Source organism: Haliotis asinina, chromosome 5 (genome assembly GCF_037392515.1).
Source record: "Haliotis asinina isolate JCU_RB_2024 chromosome 5, JCU_Hal_asi_v2, whole genome shotgun sequence".
NCBI classification, from domain to species: domain Eukaryota; kingdom Metazoa; phylum Mollusca; class Gastropoda; order Lepetellida; family Haliotidae; genus Haliotis; species Haliotis asinina.
This window is the reverse complement of record NC_090284.1, coordinates 12,249,543-12,273,916: the sequence shown is the minus strand read 5'-3', so window position 1 is coordinate 12,273,916 and position 24,374 is coordinate 12,249,543. Positions and strand designations below refer to the sequence as shown.

General features: G+C 41.1%; 1 protein-coding gene across 1 annotated transcript; it reads left to right on the top strand.

Moving 5' to 3' along the window:
* Positions 1-18,288: 18,288 nt before the first annotated feature.
* On the top strand, positions 18,289-18,666 carry LOC137283370 (luc7-like protein 3). Its single transcript, XM_067814831.1, has one exon. It carries the CDS (start codon positions 18,289-18,291, stop codon positions 18,664-18,666), a length of 378 nt encoding a protein of 125 aa, XP_067670932.1.
* Positions 18,667-24,374: the final 5,708 nt, after the last annotated feature.

Below are 24,374 nucleotides of genomic sequence, written 5' to 3'. Positions count from 1 at the left end.
TTGTAAAAGAAGAAAACATTAAGAAAAAAGAAACAAAACAAATTGAAACGCGATTTACATCTATTATAAATCTTTCTTTGAAGTTTAACACATTTGTTTTTGCTTATGACAATTCTGTAATTACCTTCCGAAGAAATAGATTCTGTCCGTCCATCACATGTCTGTTTCTAAGCAAAACACACAAATCTTCCACTTTTCTTTGTGAAATTCTTTATACGCGTGTGTGCTGAACAGATACTTTTTGCTATCCAGGGAATCAAAAAAAGAAAGATTTTGTTCCCGCTGTCAATTTGTCAAGTTGATAAGGGTAGGGGTCGTTTCTTGGTGAACTAATGAACGGAACAGTTACATCGACAGTCATAACGACAGTCACATCAACAGTTACAATAACAGTCACGACAACAGTTACAACAGACGTGTGTCACGTGACAGGTTTGATGGGGCGTACGATTCGTACTGTAGGCTTTGGCTATTGACCGATCAGAATTTGACAAATCTATCTTAAGGGTAATAAACTTTTATATGCATTGTTGTGACGGCTTCCAAAGACGACACTATATGTATATATTGTTGTGACGGCTTCCAAAGACGACACTATATGTATATATTGTTGTGACGGCTTCCAAAGACGACACTATATGTATATATTGTTGTGACGGCTTCCAAAGACGACACTATATGTATATATTGTTGTGACGGCTTCCAAAGACGACACTATATGTATGCATTGTTGTGACGGATCCCAAAGACGACACTATATGTATATATTGTTGTGACGGCTTCCAAAGTCGACACTATATGTATATATTGTTGTGACGGCTTCCAAAGTCGACACTATATGTATGCATTCTTGTGACGGCTGCAAAAAGACGACACTATGTAGTTATTGTTGTGACGGCTCCCAAAGACGACTTTCTGTGTAGGTAGGCATTGTTGTGACGGCTTCCAAAGACGACGCTATATTCTATGCATTCTTGTGACGGTCGCAGTTACTTTACTCTTGCACGATATACATTCGACGCTGAGACAATGGCGTACGTCAGCAAATGGAAACGATTAATGTTTCCGAGTGAAAAGTTTCCAGATAAAGGAATATTCACAGATATGTAAAGGAATGCGTAACACGCACGCAGGCACGCACGCATGCACATGTGTGCATGTGCGTCACTATATTTAAGTGCAATAATCTTAAGTGCAATGCCATTTAACCCCATTTTACCTGACCATACTCTGGGAAGCCAAGTTATAAAGCACGTCAGAGGTTCAACGTTAACATATGATTTATAGAGATGTGCATCAGACATTTACAGAATTATTTTAATCACTGAATACTGCCTTGTCTACAGCGATGGAACCCATTTGAACTAATGATCGGAAGTTGGTCAGTCAGCTCTATAGAATCTCACTATATACGTTATTTCCTCGCCTGCGTCCTTCAAACAGTGTGTACTTAAAGCTGTTTTTAGGACTAAATGAAATTAATCAAACAATTATAAACGTTATCAGTACGTAACTTGACTGAAAACAGTATTAACCGGGATGTCTCCAACACACGTTTTGCTCGGTGAGTGAATGAGTCAGATTTCAACGTGAATGTACAAACGTTTGTGAAATCTCAAAATCGCAAAGTGACTTTAAGGGCGCCTTTGTCCACATACATATATGATGTGTTAGTATTTTCCTTTAAAGTAGTGTTCTGTGACATTCTTGTTTTATCACAATGGAGAAACCCATAAAAGGGTTTTACACATTTTCACACCTCTGGATTCGAACCCGGAGTGTAGGTGCGTTCAGTTTAAAATATAAACTGTACTGAAATATATGCAGTGCTTCTGTCACACCCCAACGTGCACGTTTCGCTTATCATACATGCTTCGAAAACACTTTTGATAAAAAATAAATATATTAATCTCGAAATTGACAAATTTGGTAGGTGTCAAGACCAACCGTTATTCCCAGTCCAATTTACAGCAGCTACCGCTGACATTTCTGCGGGGATAATTATGCACGCAATTCCAATAGCGATAATGGCTTTAGAATTTCGTCTTTCTCTAGAACCAGTGGGACAGGCTGAATCTGACAACTATACAAACAAGAGCAAGTCCTCCGAGGTTCGAATCCAGCAAACACTGCAAGTTTTGTACATAGTCATGAAAGTAACGCGCCTCCCCGCATGCCAAAGTCTATAACGGACTCTCTAAAGTCAATTTGGTGTTCCCCTGAGACCGAAAACCGGGATCAATCTCTGTGTGTCGGTGTTGCTTGCATTCATTATGCACTGAGATCACAATGGTATCGATTCTCAGTACATACAAGAGGGTAGGATATAGCAATTGTAAGCCGATTATACCATGATGTGAGCTTCTGTTGCGAGTCGAGGCAATATTGAAATGCGTGTGTCTGTTTAGGCACCGCCATGGGGGATTTGAGACGCAAGTTCCCCCTCTTCCTCCTCAGTGCAAGGCAAACTCTTCGTGCCGCCTGAACCACCGTGAATGTTCACGTGTTTGATTTATAACAAATTTGGGTTATCGTATTGGCTGATTGTGGGAAATGACGCGTCTCGGCACTTTGGTCATGCTGAGCAAATTGCACCACCTTTAGTAATTGTTATCTCCACATGCGTGTTTCTTTGTGAGAATACATTCTATCCCCTCAAACTAATTCAGCTCGCCAATCCAATAAAGTTGTAACAAATGTCATTATTCTTTCAGCATTTACAACACGTATGTATGTGTCTTGTATTTCATCAATGTTTAACTTCAAACAATCTGGAAAGTAACAAAAAACCGCTCACGATAACGCCGGCAAGCCCGATTGATCAAGGAGCTAATGTAGGGGTCTTTTGTGAAAACATACACTCTCACGGGCTAGTGGTAGGTTCAAAAACATACAATACTTGTGGGTTTGTATAATGTGTTTGAACAATCTATTCTTGCATTTTGCATGACGTCATAACTTCAGCGCGAGAGGCGCATAGTCAACTTCACACATACACTGGTCGATTTTGAATCTGTTTCAAGCACAAGATAGGCTTTATGTTTCATAATAATATGTGATACGAGAATTCCATATAATGTGATATCGAACTAGTGAACTGACAATAACTGTGGCTGTGCTCACAAAGCTGCTTCACTTCGCCATGCGGAGTTGTGTCCCTTACTAAAGCTTACCTTTGCCAACAGCCCTCCGATCGCTTGTTCGAATCTCATCCTGATCCATGATCTGTCGAAGCCGTAACAGCGCGCATAATTTTCCACCAAAGCGGCCCCCATCCAAGTTCCAGGTTAAAACTAGCTTGTGGCAAATCAGACTAGTTGTAATGGGAGACTCACAGCGTGGTCTTACCTGACTGTCTTGATTGTTCGTTGGGGCACTGTAGGTACTGTTGTGTACAGTAGATCGATGCTCATGATGCTAGTAACGCCACTGTCGGCACTGAACTAAATCTTTGTTTCCCACACGTCATGATATATGAGATACATAAGAGGGATCTAAGCATGACATAAGAGGAACCTGAGCATGAGATACAATGGCCCTGAACATAACATAAGAAGAATCTAAGCATGACATAAGAGGAACCTGAGCATGAGATACAATGACCCTGAGCATAACATAAGAGGAATCTAAGCATGACATAAGAGGAACCTGAGCATGAGATACAATGACCCTGAACATAACATAAGAAGAATCTAAGCATGACATAAGAGGAACCTGAGCATGAGATACAATGACCCTGAGCATAACATAAGAGGAATCTAAGCATGACATAAGAGGAACCTGAGCATGAGATACAATGACCCTGAGCATAACATAAGAGGAATCTAAGCATGACATAAGAGGAACCTGAGCATGAGATACAATGGTCCTAAGCATGATGTAAGAGGGACCACAGCATGCAATACAAGGGACCTAAGCATAACATAAGAAGGATCTAAGCATGACATAAGAGGAGATACGAGATACAGAGGCATGCAAGCACTTGGGACCTAAGCATGAAATAGGTCGGATACGTATGAGATACAAGGGGCCTGAGTATGAGATACAAGGAACCTGAGTATGAGATACAAGGGACCTGAGCATGAGATACAAGGGACCTGAGTATGAGACACAAGGGACAAAAGCATGAAATAAGAGGTACGAAATCTTGGTAGTTTAGAAATTTGCAGAAAGAATAACGTGTAGTAATATGATAGATTATTCAAACTTGTACTTCTTAAGAACATTACGTCAGTGTGTTGAATATTATGTGACACAAGTCAATGTAAAAGAATTATTATTTTCTTTGCTGATGTGTAATACCAGTAGCACTGACACCGATATTCGCTTGCTTGAGTGTGATGTGTATGTGCCATAAATTACTGACAAATGACTCAATAGTTGTGATTAAATGTGCAAAGCTTGTTACGAAAGCTTGAAATGAAAATATACTTTTGACAATGTCTTGAATATTGCATGTACCTGCCACGAGCCTGGCTATGGATCTGACACACCTAGACACAAAATCGGGGTGAACCGCGATTCGAACCCTCAAGGTTTCTGGTGTGTACAATGGACGCAGGTCTGCGCTCTTAGACGACTGGACCACTTGCACCTTTGTTTGATAGCACGGTAACCGTTAGTGAGTGACTTTAGTTTTACGACGTTCATAGCAACATTCCAGAAATATCACTGTTGGGGACACCAGAAATGGGCTTCACATATTGTCCTTATGAGGGGAATCGAATCCAGGCCTTCGGCGTGACGAGCGAACGCTTTAATTACTAGACTTGCCCACCACCCGCTAAATTGTAGGACGATACGGTTGTATATGTTTCGTCAGCACTTTCAGCAGCAGACGGTTGTATTGCAGGTTACAAGGTAACAACTGTGACGTGCACACTGGTACATACAACAGGATATTCGATGACAAGATCAATCAGCTAACAGCTGGTATAGATCGCCCCAGGGAAGGGAAAGGTGTACAGGCGGTAATACCCTAGATGTAACATGACAACCTGTCCGGGCCGATAAACAGCCCCGTTCCACACCTTTAGTGACATGTTGTCAGTCATAGGTAGCCGCTGGACATGTGCTTAATGTCTCTGTATTATTTTAATGACTATGTACTGCCCGTCCGCTTGAAAATGTATATTTTCACACTGACCATTTCATCGACTTGAATATGGGTCCACCCAGTCAAAAAAACCCCAAAACAAACAAAAACAACCAAAGAAAAAAAGAAAACAAAAAACCCAAGAAAATAAAAAAATCCTTTGTAGTTGCACTCTCACTGCACCTCGAAATACTCACTCAAAAGTTATTGTAAGGTGTTGCGCTTGTAACTGCCGTAATATACCTACAGTACCCGCCACTCACACAAGAATGTCCCTCTTGCTGCTGTTGTACATGCACCTCACTCACTCACGTGAGTTTAGTTTTACGCCGCGCCCAGCAATATTCCAGCTGTACGGCGGCGGACTGTAAATAATTGAGTATGGACCAGACCATCCAGTGATCAATAACATGACCAATCTTCACAACCGGGATGCAACAATAGCATGTGCCAACCAAGTAAATTAGCCTGACCACCCGATCCTGTCAGTCTTACGAAGGTTACTGATCAGTTCTAACTCGTATATTTATGGGTTTATACTGCTGTTGTACCTTCGTTGTGATACAGCACCCCTACCTGCACCTCGGTTGTCTGCGGTTACAGTACCCGCTACTCACTCACTCACTCACAGACCTCACACTGCAGCTGCACGTACCCTCACACAGCTATTACAGTACAGGAAGCCTGTAACCTGTTCAAACATGGAAACGGCGATATCGTATGGTAAAGTGAAGATAATTACTTGGGAACGGTGTATAAATCATTTCTTTGGCCGTGCTGTGATGGGAATACTGCGGCATAAAACTATCCTCATTCACCCAAAGATTTTTCAGTCATTATATGAAGTACAATTTTTATGGTAACTAAAATCAGAAAATAACATTAAGCTTCACTGCATAGATACACGACAAATCGTCAGTTCAAATGTCTGACACAGAGAAAGGCTTTGATATCTCAAGATGTTCTGAAAATCAAGCGGAAACAACGTGCTTTCTTACTTCCTCAAGCATCACGCTAACTATCTGATATCCCGCGTGTGCGAGGTTAGATCTGCAGAGTCTTGCTTACAATTATATTCACCTGTTACCGAAAAGCACACGTGTCATGCATGACTTCCTCAATGTGTGAAATTTTTATAGTGGCTTTGTAGACAGTGGGCATCCCCACGGCTACCAGTTGTTGTACAGTTTGTGGGCGATCTGTTAGTTCATACATACAAGTTATGATTTCTTTTTATGTAAACCAAAATGAAAACAAGGAACTCTGACATCTTTGAGTGGCATTTTTGAACTTTGGAAGTATAAAATTCAACAAACTTTATAGCGAACTTCGTTAATTTCCTGAGTGCGACGTATCGATATAGATTCTTGCAGCATCTTTGTTTGACGAGTTGTCATCTAGGTGCGTTTGTTCAAGGAATTTTGGCCAAGAAGGACAGTTTGAGCTTCTGACACAGGTGATAGTGATGATCTGACACCGTCCAGTAGAGGTCAAATAAGCAATTTTCTTCCACTGATTTACTCGTCAGAACGAGAAATTGTCAAACTATGGAAGCCTGTTAGTGCCTTAGTCTGAATGGTGTTTAAATTCAAGTAATATTAGAAAGCAGCATTGAGGCAATTATACGTATGAGAGATAAAGATAATAAACATGTATACACACAGAACATTACACGAGGACAGACAGGTTGATGGACACATGTATACATGGTACTACATATATTAACCGTATCTAGCGTTGGTTTCAATTATATCCAACTTGGTTGTAACTTCACAATAAAAAAATGTTTTACTGAGATATTTAGAAAACTGCATATGTTGCAATAAAATGGTCTTCATATCGATATGCACCATTAATACCACATATGGAGACTAAAGTATCCTGTACGTAGAGTATAGTATCATTATCATCGATGTAGACGATAATAATTTTAGACTATGGCCCTTATCCGCTCCCATATGAAACCACCTGATAGGTTTCCTAGTTAGATCTATGCATGGAGTGACGACAGATCATCCACAGAAGTCTATGACAAGAGAGATTTTCCATTGTGGAGCTGTGCACCACCAGCTCCTGCCTTGTCCAATTTCAACACGTTTGATGAACAATCGATGATGCTGTTTTCCCGAAGATGCAAAGTGTTATGCACCTTATGCCCCAACAGAAGAGAGAATACAACATTCAAGGGCCTAGGAATCATTTCCACGCGGTTTTTGGGAGGAGTTGGGGGCCATTTCAAAATTTGACAAGTCAGTGACTACAGCAGTGCCCGGTGGTTTGAACTCTACGCCTTTGTTTCAAATGACAAATTGACGTTCCTTTGCATGTGTTTGTGAAGGGCACGTTCACCTTTAAGGGAACACCCAGCGTCATTGTTATTTGATAGTGAATCAGTGATGTAGAATCAAACAACGGAGTGCTTTTGGCCGGGAATTCTTATGAATATAGACAGGCTTTTTACGTAGAAATTATTTTGTCGCTTTCAGTCACTGAGCGATGTAAACTCATTATTCAGTATGACAGGGCAAAGCATCTGACCGGACAAAGCGGAGCTATTTCAAATGATTAAAAATATCTTTTTTTTTCACTATTATCGGTATAGCCATGTTGAAATACTGGTGGAACCCTACACTCACAAATGAAATCGAAATCCATGTTCGCATTAGATGCTGCATATTTTACACTAACCCTTCATGAGTCGCTCCCATTACATAAAAACGAACTACGTTACATTAAACATTAAAAGTTAAACCATTGATCGTGACATCATAAAGTACGAGTGTAGGATAAATTGAGTGAAATATCCCTGTGGGCTCGACGCGGTACACAGCGGTGTATCTTGTCTTTCTTTAATAATTCGATCAGCGAGGATCATGAAAACGGAGATGCCAATATCATTCTTTGACATATCAAATTAATATCTTCTGCGCATGACCCTTGTTTCCTATGAAGTATATTTCCAGGTCGATCGTCGGCTGATATAGTTTACCTTTCATTAGGGAAAGATCAAACTGTTCCGTTATTGGCGCCATTTTTCATTTCACAGAACAAAACAGATAAAGACGACAAACCCAGTGTAAAGTACTGCCTCTCGTGTGTGTAATGCTGGTACCTGTGAGTCCAGTACTGACTCCTGTCTGTCTGTTTGTATCGCTGAGCTTCTTATGTTGAGACTTATGTGCCTCATACCACTTCTTGTGTGTCAGTTACGTCGTCTGAATGTCTAATACTGACACTTTGATGTCTAATACTTGGTCGCGGATGTCTAATACTTGGTCGCGGATGTCTAATACTGCCACTTGGATGTCTAATACTGATACTGGATCTCTCTTACCGCCTTTGTGGTAGGTTTTACGCCGCTTTTAGTAATTTTCCCTTAATATCATGTTGAGGGAGCACCACGAATGGGCTTCACACATTATACCTATGTCGGGAGTTGAACCCAGGTCGTCGACGTGACGAGCGAACGCATTAACCATTTGGCTATCCGACCACCCTACTCTGTATGAGTGACTGATTCTTCTGTTTTTCATAGAATGCTGAGTCTGCTAGCCATATATGACTAAACACTTGAATTTTTACATCCAAAGTCTACTCACTGTATGATAAGGACGCCGAAATGAAGACTTGACATTTACGTTTGTAAATGTCATATATTAAAAAAAACCCCAGCTGCATATCTTAAAGAGACAAAATTACAATCCTCTAGATATAATATTTCAAATGATTTCAGCGTTTTATCAATTCACGAAAAAATGATTTTAAAGAATCTTTTAAAATTTCTGCTGGGAACGAATCGAGATTGGATGATTATCATGCGAGTAAGTGAGTGAGTAAAGAAACGAGCGCGCAATAGCGGGGACACCAAAATGGGCATCACATTTTACCCATGTGAGAAATCAGACCCGGGGTTTCAGCATAACCACTGAGTGTAAGAAAAGGAACAATATATTCTAGATGATGGTAACTTATAATTATTTTCGTATAGGCAGTTAACAGCATGCTATTTACTTCAGAACTTAATACTGTAGACTCCATCTTGTAATGAAACAAGTCACAGCAGGCTTTATATATGAAGGGTCTCCATTAGATGGCTTAAGATTGGTATGAACAAATGGGAAACCCATGTTTGAATATGCCATAATCCCATTTAGAAAAAAGAAAGTTCAATATTTATGGACGTGTTTAACAAGCAGATATCGAACGTTCGACTAGATTCGAAATCGTCCAGCATTTATCACGTGTTTAACACCATCTCAGAACGGATATTACACTCCCAATGTCTCACGTTAGCCATTGTAACAATTGTAACCATTGTTTAGAAACAGTTCATGAAACGTTATACATGCCCCAGTAAATGTTACAGTTTGTTGTATAACATTGATGTAGTAGGAGAACAGACAGAGCAGATATGTCAGACATATTCTGTGTATTCCAGGTCTTATCGACACTAAAAAGACGCCATGTGGTGATGACAGATGTATTGGTGAATGTCTCTACCTTTTTAACGAGACAGTAGTGAACTAGTCCGTTATTTTCTTGGAGTTTTTAAGGATAAGCCTAGAAAAAGAGAACAGTTTAACATTGTAGGCCCAAAGTCCACTTGCCGCTTAGTTTGCTTGTGGTCGATTTGGATTTGCGAATGTAACACTGATATCCAGAGACAACAGATACCCAGACAAGTTGGACAGATTATGCACATATGGTTATCTGAACACATAAAGATTTGTAATCTATGATATTTTAAAGGATGCCGTCAAGTGCAGAAGTGTAATGAAACGCGGAATCGGCAAAAATGCTTTTACACTGTTTCTTACGAATGTTAAGTGTTTCTGCCGACCTAACCGCGTCTTTAGTGAAAGGAACACTGTGCATCTAATACCACCTTTTGCACCTCTTAATGTGTCATATACTGTATCCCAGGTGGCTAGCCCAGCCTTCAACGTGTGTCTAATACTACAGATGACATGTGTGTATAGTACTGCTTCCAGCGTGTTTACTACGACATATAACATGTGTATCGTACTGCCCCCAGCGTGTGTCTAGTACTGCATGAAACATGTGTGTAATACTGCCCCCAGCGTGTGTGTACTACAGCAGATAACAAGTGAGTAGTACTGCCTCTAGCGTGTGTGTAATACTGCAGATAACAAATGTGTAGTACTGCCTCCAGAGCGTGCCTGTTACTTCATATAACGCGTGTGTAGTACTGCCTCCAGTGTGTGTCTAGTACTTCATATAACGTGTGTAGTACTTCTTATAACGTGTGTCTAGTGCTACATATAACATGTGTGTAGTACTGCCTCCAGAGTGTGTCTGTTACTTCATATAACGCGTGTGTAGTACTGCCTCCAGTGTGTGTCTGGTACTTCAAATAACGTGTGTAGTATTGACTCAAACGTGTTTCTAGTGCTACAAAATGCGTGTAGTGATCGCTCTAGCAATGTTTATCTAGTACTGCCCCCAGGGATATGTAGTACTGGATCTAGCTATGTGTCTAGTACTACATATAACATATAAGACGACCTCGGCACCCTATTGACATGATAAGCATCCATCTACACATTTGGGTAGCGATGACGTGTTGTCAGCGAGTCTAATCAGCGGATCCTGTTACTTTATATAGTCGGAATCATGCAATGGCCGCTGGCATATATTTCTGATGAAATCAGACTGCCTTTTGTGGATCTCATTCAGAATAAACGCACTTGGCCAGTTTTGTAGTAGTTTGTCTCTGCATGCAGACGCCGATTAGTTGTTGCTGGTGATTAGGTTGCTAATCCGTCTGCCTGGCGTGTGCTCTGGGGATCGGATAAGGTGAGGTAATAATGGCTGCAAGTCTTTGTACACACATCATGAGGTAACCTTTGCCCTCCTTGTGTTGTTGACAGCACGCGAGAAATCCATTGTAATACTGACCCCGGTCGCTTGGCGACGTCTCCACTGACCACAATTAACGGCACTTATGATTTATAAATACACTTTGTCTGCACTCCTGCCTGGCCAGTAATTGGCGTGTAGGTCGTACGTATCGGTTTATATGTACTACGCTGCAGAAATTAACCTATAGACACACTGAATACTAACACGCGCACACGCGCACACGCACCCATCACTCACACGTGTATATTATACCTGTCTGTTTATTCTTTTTTGCATCCCACGAAGTGCTGTTGCTAGAATATTGCTAAAAACGGCGTAAATCCATACTCGCCGTTTATTCTTTGTTTATCGAGTTATCAGTGAATTAGAATTTGCATTAACTGCATTTTCCGTATGCGTAACACTTCATCTGCTTATCAGCTTCAGGAGTAAGAATTACAAATTATCTCAAGTTATCAATATTGCTCCAGACGCTCCAGGCCATGTTAACATTTATTAAATACTGACATTAACATTTCATTAACTTGTAAATGTGTCATATCCTTAACGGATACAATTCAATAAAAAGCTGCCAAGTCTTTTTTGATATATACTGGATCCGTGAAGATCCGGGTTAGAATTGGTCTTCAGTACCCCATGCTTCTAAGAGGCGACCAACGGGATCAGATTGTCAGGCTCGCTGGCGGACGCATATCATTGTATCCCAGTTGCGTGGATAGATGTATATGTTGTTGATCACTGGATTGTCTGGTCCATACTCGATTATTTACAGACAACCTCCATATAGCTAGAATGTTTGCGGAGCGAGGCGTAAACGTAAACTCACTCACTTTTTACATATTGACAAAATCGTGTGCTAGCGTTTCTGTTGTTCTCGTTTATTTAGGCATATATATTGATATCTCTGAATGTCGATGGTACGACTGCCTTTGTTAAGACATCTATCTCTATTCCCCATGTCAGCTGTGCACCGATCAAAACGCCCGTAACGTGTTTCACTCACTCAATCACTAGATCCGGGGTAGAACAAGCCTTCTGCAACCCATGCAACGACAAAAGATGACTATGCTTGTCGCCAGAGGCGACTAACTTGATCGGGTGGTCAGGTTCGTTGAATTAACACATATCATCGGTTCCCAACTGATCGATGCTCATGCTGTTGATCACTGGATTGTCTTATCCAGGTTCGATTATTTACAGTCGGAATATCGCTGAGTGCGGCGTAAAACTAAACTCACTCATTCACTCACTGGCCTCGTCGATTACCTTACTGTAGCCGTTAGAGCACAATGTGAAGAGACAGGGTTGTGCATAGTTATTTTGTTTTCATGGTAACAATATAACGGTGGAGGTGTTTTCTACGCTGTGGGTCACATGCCATTGCTAACAGTGTCTCTCAAAGGAAACATGAATCAAGGGTGATTTACAAAACGGACATGTGACTTTCTTTCAGCAGCAGCCGAAGCTCTTGAAGTTCCAAATATATCTCAAAACAAGATGGACACTTTTCCGTACATAATGTGTTTGATCAACGATTTTGTCACTTAATTTGATTTTAAAAAAGGCTACTTTGTGTTTATCGTGAGACACATCACTGTTTTGGTGTTTTGTCAAATACAGTGACCATTAAAAAAAGGTGTACATTGTTAGAGACAGGAACTACGAAAGTCAGACAGAAGGGTCAGGTCATGGAGATGTGGACCACATGTCACCATCTACGTAACCACCTGCTGGCAGAGATGTCGACGTGGACAGTACCGACCTCAGCTTCAACAGACACACAGTTCAGCGACGACAGCAGGCAGGTTCAATTTGTTTGATCCTGATGGTCAGATGTATTAATTAGGTTTTAGAGGTGGTCGTATGTGCCAGGATCTGTGGTCCAGGAAGGACACGTCTTGTCATCACACGTGGGGATGTGAACGTTTCAGGGATGTCAATCTACTGCTTATGTCAGACCTATCGAGCGGGCTACAATAGAACGTGATATTTTGGAGTGGACTACATAGCCAGATTACGTCATCGGGATGCTTACGTCATCGATGAGACGTCGTGAACAGACCGTCTTCACGTCAGCTGTTACATAAGATAATAATCCCATTTGCGAGGTGAGTGGGTCAAGTTTTTGTTTGTTGTTTACAGTCGCACTATTCCATCTTTTTAGCGGCGGTCTGTAAATATTCGAGTCTGGACCAGACAATCCAGTGATCAACAACATGAGCATCGATCTAAGATAGATAAACTTTATTGTCCTACAAGAGAAATTTGTCTTGCATTCCAAGAGCCAATTCAAGTATATAGCACCAATAATTCGACTTATATTATATATACAATGCCAAGCTAATCACAATATAATATTGAATCATAACATAATCAAAGGTCATGATATAACAATATCATCGATTTACTATTACAGTTTTGGAAGAATTTAGAAGTTTTATGTTGTATGGGACAAATAATTTTGAACTTCTGGTAGTTCTGTAATATAGGACTTTGAAACGGCGGCCGATGTACGCAGTCTGGATATTATGACTTGCGTCAGCGAGCCTGACTACCTGACTGTAACCTACAAGCATGGGTTTCTGAAGATCTAATTCTGATCTTCACGAGTTAATAATAATTGGAATAATTTGGTAACATAGGAATAATACCGAGACAAAACAACATACAAATGATTGAATAATAGAAATATTCGGTATGGTGCATTTACACCAGTGCAGCTGAGCTTGAGGAGACAATGGATGATTTGATAACCACAAAATTTAAATCAAAGTAATTGTGATTTTCTGTTGGTTTATCATGGTTCTAAATTGATTCAGGGAAATAGTGTCACCATCTCCAGCGGACAATGAATTCCACGCTCGGTAAGAGAATTGAGATTGAGAATATCTTTGCCTTCTACAGTTATTACTTTGAATGGAAGTTGGAGTGATTATGTCCAATTTCAAATTTTAAAAACAAACAGCCTGTACTATATATAGGTTTACAAAGCTTTAATCCAAGTAGAGGAGTTATCTCCAAATGTCACAATAGACAATGGTTACAAGATCCCCGATTCGCTTGGCTTCTAATCATTATAGGTAGGCCCTGGGAGTCTTCCTTATAGCTTTATATCTGAGAGAAGACAAACATGGAGTAATCAGCTATACAGGTACAGTAAATTTTTAAGCGTAGAGGTGATCCAATATATATATTGACCCGCTCATGCTCATTAGTAGTCAATCTGTGAATAGTCAGTCTGGGAGTAGTCAGTCTGGGAGTAGTCAAAGTAGGTGTAGTCATAATGGGAAGATACCTTTCAATCTGTCAAGATGTCTTGACTTTTGTCGTGACTGATAATTTGCAGGTTATGGCGCGGACCATTGATGATTGTGTGTTTGATGAGCGAGTGAGTTAAATGGGACGCCGCTTTGAACTGTGTACAGCAATATCACGGTGTATCCGCTAAATGTGGGAAGGAAGCCCGAAGTGTCACAGTTTATATACAACTTAAAGATCTGACACACACAGACACAAAATCGGAGTGAACCGGAATTCGAACCCTCAATCATAGGTTTCTGGTGTGTACAATGGACGCAGGTCTGCGGCCTTAGACGACTAGACTACTTGCACTTTTGTGTGACTTTAGATTTATGCCGTTCATAGCAATATTCCAGCAATATCACGGCGGGGGACACTAGAAATGGGCTTCACACATCGTACTTATGTGGGGAATCGAATCCAAGCCTTCGGCGTGACAAGGAACATTTCAAAAACTAGGGTACGCCACCGCTCCCAATAAATGTGAACAACACACGATTATGCTTAGCTGTCAGAACCGCCTATCTTTAACTATCCCAATGGTACATCTCCTGGAATATCAACAACGAGGCAACATGAATATGCTCCAAACATAATGGTGCAAAACAAAGTTGCCACACATTTCTCATGGGCTTCTATATAATTACAAAGTGTGTAAAATGTGTCCAACTTTCTGATATTGTTCCGAATGGTGAACATGTGACTATAACAGTCGACTACAAGGGAGACACTGATACAGTGTAGGTTTGTCGGAAGGTGACATGCATGTAGACGATGATGCCGTTAGCGACCTTGAGGACGGAGATCCTTTTCGAGGAATTGAGCTGTTTGATGGACTTGTTAGAAACGCCATACATGATGGTGCAAGCGGTGCCGACTACGATGATCCTTTGTGCGTTGGATTGACCCGTTTGAACCCCATAGTTCTCTAGATCAGTTTTTAAACATTTCAAAGTTTACAAGAGTTATATTAGAGTTTGTATGCGTTCCGTTTCATTGCATAGTCATTGCAATATTCATGAAAGTAAGATTAAATAGATTTGCTTCACTTATTTCCTTACGATTTTTTATTCCATGTGACTGTCACGTTAAACAAAAATAGAATATATGCCCATTTTCCCGTAAACAACAACGGATTTCTCTCTGTTGTCAAGGTTCAATTATCAAAACCCCTATTTTCCGTATAGAAGCCCTGGGCGTACTTTCGGAAAACCCCGGTAGCAACAATGGCATCCACGTATGACGCCACGTCAACAAGACAACCATATTCGGTTGGTCCACCTAAATAAATGCCGCTTTATCGGGTCTGACATTTCCTGAGTTGAGGCCAATTTATGATATTTGAACTCAAAAGCCCGCGACTCCCGATATTGATATTGTTAATTAAGTCTTTATAACACCCCTCTTTTAGGATTGGTCGCTATGTGTTCTTTTACCAGTTATAGGATTTGCCAACAAATGTATCTTACAAAATCACAGGAATGACCAAATATTGTGTTGTTAGTTTCAATAACAAAGCATTTACAGCACTTTACATGTGGCATTTTTAAGTCGGTATGTATTGAAGAGTATAGGATGCAGTGGAGTAGCCTAGTGGTTAAAGCTTTCGCTCCTCACGCCTAACAGTTCGATTCTCCACGTGTGTCCCGTCGTGGTATTGATGGAACATTGTTAAAACGGTGTAAAACAATTTTCGCTTCCATTACCGTACATAAGTTATTTCAACCTCACACTGTTTAATGTTAACACATTGTGAGTGTTGTAGCCATGACCTACGATTACCGGGTTCAGAGGAAATACACAACATGCGGAAATTTCGGATACGATATCTGCAATTTTTTTGTTTTGAAAACTAAAGAACGAAAAAAGTGACTTCATATTCGCCGCTGAAGTGTCTGTTCTTGAGTGACAAAGATAATACCAACCCGCCACCAGTGTTATCAGGTTCCTTAGAGGTCATATGTATTTTACAAAGCGACACTCTCAATACTTGCTCCATTTTTATCCGAGATAAGGAAACAAAACAGGAAGGGACACCTGTCAGATCAATATCCGTGTCTTTCGAGAAGAACGGTGTCTGTTCGTGTGAACAACTTGAGATGAGGTATGCTTCCCGTTCACGCATTTTAATAACCTAACAATTTGCATATGAATATAAAAAACAGATCGGACTGATTAGTTTCATAGTCATTTTCATCGTTCCATGTCACGTGACTTATGATTTCGAGGTCACGCATCACCAATTTCTATTATATTTAGGACACAAAACACCTCTGACATCAGTTCAGTCAGTGAGCCGGATGCAGGAAACTCTCAAGTATATTGCCATCATTCTATCCACCCGACTGATCTACATCGCCGGTGAACAGTGGCACACCACACATAATAAAGACATACGCATGTTGATATTGCCGGGACAATGGGTAGCCAAGTGGTTAAAGCGTTCGTTAGTAGCACCGAAGACCCAGGTTCAATTAGCCACATGGATACAATGTGTGAAGCTCATTTTTGGTGTCCCTTGCTTGAATATTGCTAAAAGCGGCGCTAAACCATACTCACTCACTTTCATGGCGGCATCTCTGTAACGTTTGTTTCAAAGGATCAAATTTAACTCGAATTATCTTTTGAGGAGGGAATATATTGTCAAAACATTCTTCATGCGCTTGACGTTTTTTGCATTTAGTTGGTTGACACCCGAAATGGGCTTCACACATTGTACACATGTAGGAAGTCGAAATGAAATTTTTTGTGTGATAGTGCGTCATAAACATAGATTCATTACACGAGTGGGAGAGACACAACACAAACGTCAGGCAGGCAGAGTAATATCAAGTACCATCTTTCAACGTCTTCGGCAGACTGCCTATCCACTAATGTATACATCACAGGATGTTGGTTTACTGGACTCTTCCGACTGCAATACAGTTTGGTATCTGAAACTCAAATACAAATTTTCCAATCTGATCCTTTATTTTGTCCGGGACATTCACCAAGCTACCTAGGCCTTTGTTCGAGCTGCGCTCAAATCGATAATTTGTCAAGTTGTATACACGACACCTATATCCAAATTCAAAATGGTCAATATCGGTATCACTATTAATGTTCAATTTCCTACATTTAAATTTACAAAATATTCTTGTGCTGATGTGCGAACATAAAGGGGAATCCCCCCTACCGGTATTGGTGACAATAGGTTCATTTAAAAGCATTACGGATAGAGTGGTTTTGACGGTACGTCTTCCCCTAGCTAGGTACACAATACGTCTGTGGAGCCGTGTCGGGGTCGGGGTCGGGGTCGGGGTCGGCGTCGGGGTCGGGGTATAAAACCCTATGGTTCCCTCCGTCTTTAACAAAAGCACATCCTGTTGAAGCCTCACCCCCTCCCCAGCGCACCTGTCCGGGGTGGGGTCTTAGAACGCAAGAGTGACCTCCCTCCCCAACCCACTTTACAACGGATTTCACAAGAGAAAACGTACTATGTGAGTTACGATCGAAACAGTAAAGCGTCGTGTAATAGTCTAATGCACGTTGAAATACATTTCTTCTCGTCGCTAAGCAACCTATGGATGCTCGGCTATCTTGCAAGGGTTTACTGAAGTGAACGATTAAATGTATTATGTACTGTCGAGTTTGATAACAACAGTCACGCAATTCCTGACATGTATGGCAGATGAAAGCTGTGATATCGAGTCTGAGTCACTGACCCATCAGGCATTGTAAATCCCTCAGTCAGGAGGAGTGAGAGGAAGAGCAGGAGGTAAAAGGAAGAGCTGGTGAAAGGAAGGAGAGGAGCTGAGAGGAAGAGCAGGAGGCGAGAGAAAGGAGGAGGGTGAGAGGAAAAGTGGTGAAAGGAAGAAGAGGTGTGAGAAAGAGCAGGAGGGTGAGAGGGAGAGCAAGTGAAGGGAAGAGCAAGACTGAGAGGAAGAGCAGGAGTAAGCGAGGAGTAGCAATTGAAAGGAAAAGCAGGGGTGAGAGAAGGAGCGGGAGGTGTGAGAGGAAGAGCAGGAGGTATGGGAGGAGGGGCACATGCAAGGCAAGAACAAGGGGAGCGAGAGGAAGAGGAGGTGAAAGGAAGAACAGGGGTTGAAAGGAAGAACAGGAGGGTTGAGAGGGAGAGGAGTAGGTGTGAGAGGAAGGGCAGGAGGTGTGGGAGGAGGGGAAGAGCAGGGGGAGTGAGAGAAAAACAGGAGGTGAGAGGAAGAGAAGGAAGGTGGGAGGAGGAGGTGAAAGGAAGAGCAGTAGGAGTGAGAGGAAGAACAGGTGAAAGGAAGAGCAGAAAGAGTAGGAATAGGAGTGAGAGAAAGAGTGAAAGGAAGAGCAGGAAGAGTAGGAAGAGGAGTGAGAGAAAGAGTGAAAGGAAGAACAGTAGGAGTGAGAGGAAGAGGTGAAAGGAAGAGCAGTAGGAGTGAGAGAAAGAGGAGGTGAAAGGAAGAGCAGTAGGAGTGAGAGGAAGAGGAGGTGAAAGGAAGAGCAGGAAGAGTAAGAAATGGAGTGAGAGAAAGAGGTGAAAGGAAGAGCAGGGGAAATGAAAGAATGAGCATGGGAGGGGTGGCGGGAGGATGAGCAGGAGGTGAGAGGAAGAGCAAGGGGAGTGAGAAGAAGAGCGGGAGGAATGACAGAAAGAGCAGCAGGAATGAGATGAAGGGGTGGGGGGTGGGGTTTAAGCGTTCAGGATAAGCTCTTTGAGGCAGATATTGGCAAAAATTGGCAACGATATTTCTCAAGACCATGGAAGCTTTCTTTTTTCATTAAGTAGACCCGCAGTACCATACACAGACGACACAGAGTGTTTATCAGGCACAGAAACCGTCAAATATGGCAGGATAAATTAAGACAAAAAGTTCAGAATGGCACCATATACAAAAAAAGTTTGTAATTCATCAAAAAATACATCATGCAACTAGTAGTTTTTCAATCATCCAAATGCGATTGCACATTTCAGTTTAGGAACGATGTACCAGTGACAGAAATTCATCAAATTGCATAACATATTCAAAAGCTCTTTTCTAAATGTTTAAAAAGCAGAAAATGTTTTTCCCCTGTACTTTAGGTATATACATTAAGAATTCTCGGCGACTTCATAATCAATAACGAACTGACATGTGGTATTTGTCTTGAATTCCCACGAAATTTCAAGAAAAAAAATTCCCGATTGACATATTACAATATTGTAGGAAAAAGTACTAATCGGAAACGAAATGGTGAAATGTTTGAACAAAATACCTCCTCATTTCCCCGTACTATCAGACTAAAAGAACGTTTCTAAAATACAAAAACAAACAAGCATATTTGAAAGCCGGAACTCTGTGTTTTTTAATCAGATATCACTACACAAACACATAGGATCTAACCCAATATGGGACCTCATGGTTTCAAACTTCGCTTTCGAACCAATGTCACGTCACATGATGCGTCACGTGATGTATCATGCCTGAGGTTATCGCAACTTCGTCTGCTGAATTCAGAATAGGACTAAAAACTGAGAGAGGAAAAGAAAGTAATATCTATATGGCTCAACAAATACAAGCGTTAACTAACGTTAATACGTCGGATAACTAGTTGTTTCATGTTTAGCTCAAATTTCTATAGAAATAGTGTAATAAACTGATAGTGAGCTATCCGTCGTTAAGACGTTACGGCAAAAATGCCAAGCAATAAAGAATAAATCATTATTACACTTACAGTTTCAAAGGTACTTCTAAACGATGTAACATTTCGAGTTTCACCAAAAATATTAGTCTGTCTGATAGTCCCCGAAACACATTATTTTTCCTACTGCCAAGCCGTTTCTACAGTGTCAAAGCCTTAAAGGTCACATGCAACCAAAAAATCAAACATAATTAAGACACATTTATCACTTATTCATGACATGTAATATATATTGCTGCTTTTTTAAAAAAAACCCAAATAAACACAATTATAAGCGTACAATCGCGATTCAAAAGTGCAATATTTTGTACTTGGGCTTACTTCCCCCGAAACGAAGCCCTGGGGAGACCTAACCCAGTCACAGTGGGGTGGATATGCACTCAAGTGTAACGACGGCTTCCGATTGGCTGTTTCATTTGCTGATATGCTGAGGGTTCATTGTGTGTACAGAAAGATGATCAGTTTGATGGGCATTTTAGTAGTATAGCCAGTCACAAGAAAAGAGAAAGTAAGACTCTTTATGGATAACAACTTCTTTTTGCGTACTTGATGCGTCGTTTCAGTACGGATTCATATACTGTTGTCAAACAAAATCATATACACGAAAAGAAGTCGTTATCCCTGAAGAATGTATATAGAGATGTTGGGTTTGGAAAATACATGTTTTCTGAATTTGCGCTCGATCCAATAAAAACTCATGTCAGTAGACATGGTAAACTACTGCGTGGCTGGAATCTGCCATTCGTCCAAGTACAAAGCAGGACTCGAAACTGACAAGAGTTTGCACCAGTTTCCGTCAGACAGACATATAGGTGTGAATAAACCAGACACTGAGCTTTCTCTGTGACAGAGACTGCTTACCACAATCAACAAGTTGTTTTACGTAACGAGTAGATTATTTACTTGTTTGTGTACACAACCAAGATTAGACTACCGCTCACGACCTCAGACGCTGGGCATGCACACTGTTTCAAGCTCCGTGAACCTATTCACTGCGCATGCGTTATGGACGCAGCGCAGCACAGCTGTTGAAACCAGTTTTCCCCCCAGCGCTGGGGGGAATTTAGTGAGACCAGGGATACTCTATATAGGCTCCCTGGTGAGACGTTTGAAATCCGATTTCGCGGGCTTTTCATTCATTGCGTTTTTTTCAGAATCTGCAAAGTTGTGTTTTACGTTGCATGTGACCTTTAAAGATTTCTTTAGGTTGTGAATCTCTTCCTCGGGCTCCTTGTCAATATTTATGGGTTAGTTTGTTAATATCAAAATTATACATATTCAGAGACTAAGCATTAGTCTACAAAAATGTCTTTAGTTGTGATCCTTCATACAGGACGTTTCTGTCAGGCATATCGGGACGGATGTCATCTGAGAAAGCACGCAGTAACTCTTAATCGGCATTTGAGAACATGTCTGCGCCTAAGCCTACAAAATGTCCGTTTGATGTGAGTACATGACAAGCAGACACTGAAACCTAGCGCTGTTTGACCACCAGGTGCTCTTATATGGTTCTGCTACCCCCTTCACAACACGTTCCAATATCTATCTTTCTTCATCTAGGTTTAATAAACGTCTGTTTCCGAAACAAAGCGACCTGACATACATAACAGATTAACTTAAAAACCATTACGCAGTGATCTAAACTTTAAAACATTTTAAAGTATTTTTTTGTTTTCACATGTCCGCTATTTTGCTGGTTGAGACACACAAAGCCTGTATACTGCAGTCCCAGACTTTACAAGTAGACCAGGAAGTAGCTATGGTCAGTCAAGGAAGGTTTAGCTTACGCCCAATCTCACCTTATCTCGGTTTGCAAACTTCCGCGAGAGTTGATCAGATTATGAACTATCCGGCCATTGTTGCAATGAAAGCACTACGCAAGCTGATCGTAATTAGGGGCAATGGTGGTTCTATTTCGAGCGGCAAGGACGCGCAACTAAACATAATGCTCTCACTGGACACGAGATCATTGCAGGATAAGAGACACATGAATACCTCTAATGGATGTGGAGCGATGGAGGAGAGACAGTTACGTTAGGGCAATAGGGGGTTGTCTACTCGTTTCCGCGTTATTCCTTGAATGTTATTACGCCACAGGTTGCACTTACATAAGGATGCAGATAGATCCCTGGGATCTCGTCACAGTCACACTGTATACGTTCCAATGATTAATGCTGGAACATATTGTTACTGGCTGGCGTATTGTTTTCCAGGCCAGTTTTACGTAAGATACGTGTGCTGACTGTTGATGAATATAACAGAATATGTGAGATAAGATTGACTGTGATTTCTTCATTGTGTCTGCTTGTTACATGAAGATTTACTGGGCATCAGGTATGGTCTCGATATGGCTGCAATATTGCTGATGTTTGTTAAATATTCACTCACCCACTCACTCAGTACTGAGCATCAGACCAAAGCAAGCAAGTGTGGTTTTTGGCGGCTTATTTGAGTACTAAGCTTTATCATTGCAGAGAACACGAGGAAGGGACATCACATATCGTGGTGAGTTGTGTACACAGCAAGTTGTATGAATGACACCCTGCATATAGGGGCGAATCACAAAGTTATTATTGATTTATACTGCAGTCAACAATGTTACAAATGATTATTAAGGAAGCCCGTACCTCACGGCTTTACAAACTAGAGGTTGATAGCATGAGCGTCAGTCAGACCACACACTGCGACCATCAAATTCCCGCGCCATGGATATTTACTCTGTATCGAGATTCCTATGTAAAACTACATTCCTAAGATCTTCCTCGTCACAAGTAATTAATTGCGTGAGTGATATCAACATAATCAAGCCTACAAAGGCTTGAACACTTTAAAAATAGACTTTCCTAGCTTGTTTTATAGCAAATGTATGTCTAGCTATGGGAGAATAGACTCCCCAAAGAGGTTTCTGATATCACGTAGAAGATATCGTCATACAAAACAAAATCCGATCCATGAAGAACAACCCACTCGACTTCATGTAACTTCATATACCTCCATTGAATATTAAAACACCGGTTGCAGCGTTCACCAAGCGCTTATACGAGACAGACTGCCTGTTAAATTATTTTCGAAGCTTCCAAAAACAATTTCCCTCTATCGCACTTTCCCAACGTTGGTGACACAACTTTAAGGGGCGATGAACAGCCCCACTCTGATAATGCATAATTGATACTGCATCGGGAGCTCAACGCCATTGCTTAATAATTACGTTATAAACTGGCCTCCCGTATGCTGTAGATAAAGGTGCAATAGATCGGCCACTTGTTTCGGTCCAGCTTTCTCCAAGTCTCGCCACGTGGCCTGGCAAATCACGCGATGTTTGGCTCCAGTAGGAGATGTATTAGTTTATTTGATTGGCACACTCTCGTGAGCTATTCTTGAAGTCGGCAGTCTGGTGGAATTGAAGAAATTGACCCGCTTAAGGACGTAGGTTGGGAGGTGAGGCGGCCACAACGCTGATGGGGTGCTGTTAACGCACTTCTAGCTCTCGCATGGACGGTGATTTACGTCACTGTCAGCTGTACGTGGTTTAACTATGATATATTGGACACAGAATACAGTCCGTTATACAATACCCTCAGTTGATATGTGACTGTGGCTGACGTCGAAAGGAGCTTGACTAGTTGACCTATATCTTGACAGATGACGATGGTATTCATAACGCTATGTATGTTTATCAAGCATTAAGTGCCATTTACTTCTAATTTGGTATCCACTGACTGTATACTATGACGTTTGATATGAAGGGTTCGACAACTCAAGGTCCTGTCCAGGAAGTGCAGCTGACTTCTAGCTGTAACTTACTTTTAAGGAGGTCTGCAGATGGGGTTTTGTATTCACTTCGCAAATCGAACTGTCGTGCACTGATGTGTTTCCATGACATTTCTATAAATAGAGAATCCTGCTTTGAATATCCTCGGAAACAAATTCCATTTGTTGGAAAGGAAAATAAGTATCAAACCGAAAACCAACCTATCGCCGACGCAATGCAGTACAGTTGATAGTCAAAGATTGAAAGTCAAATTGGTAATAGATTAACGCAGTAGTGTTTTTGAAACATCATTTAAAAGTAAGGTGATTGTTTACAGATAACTAAACTGACGGACAATGGAAGTACAACAAGTAAAGGCCCTTGTCAACTGGTGTATAAAACAGACAAGAAATGGTTATACGGCGGTGAAGCATTTCAAACGGGTATCTTGGTTGTGTTTTGGCGAGTGTTTTCAGTCTGCATACGTTCTTACCGCTTTTGGAAATGTATGATCGAATTGGAAATTTCAGGTCTGCACTGTCTTTAGCCTTGCAGTTTATGTCTTGTCAGTGAATACCGAAAAGTTGCGTAATGTGTAGGAGTGCACCATTGTATCGCTGATGTCTCCTTGTAGACCGGGAATTATGAAAGGATGTTTCAGGATTCGTGTTAAAGGATGGAACTTCGTGTGTTAAA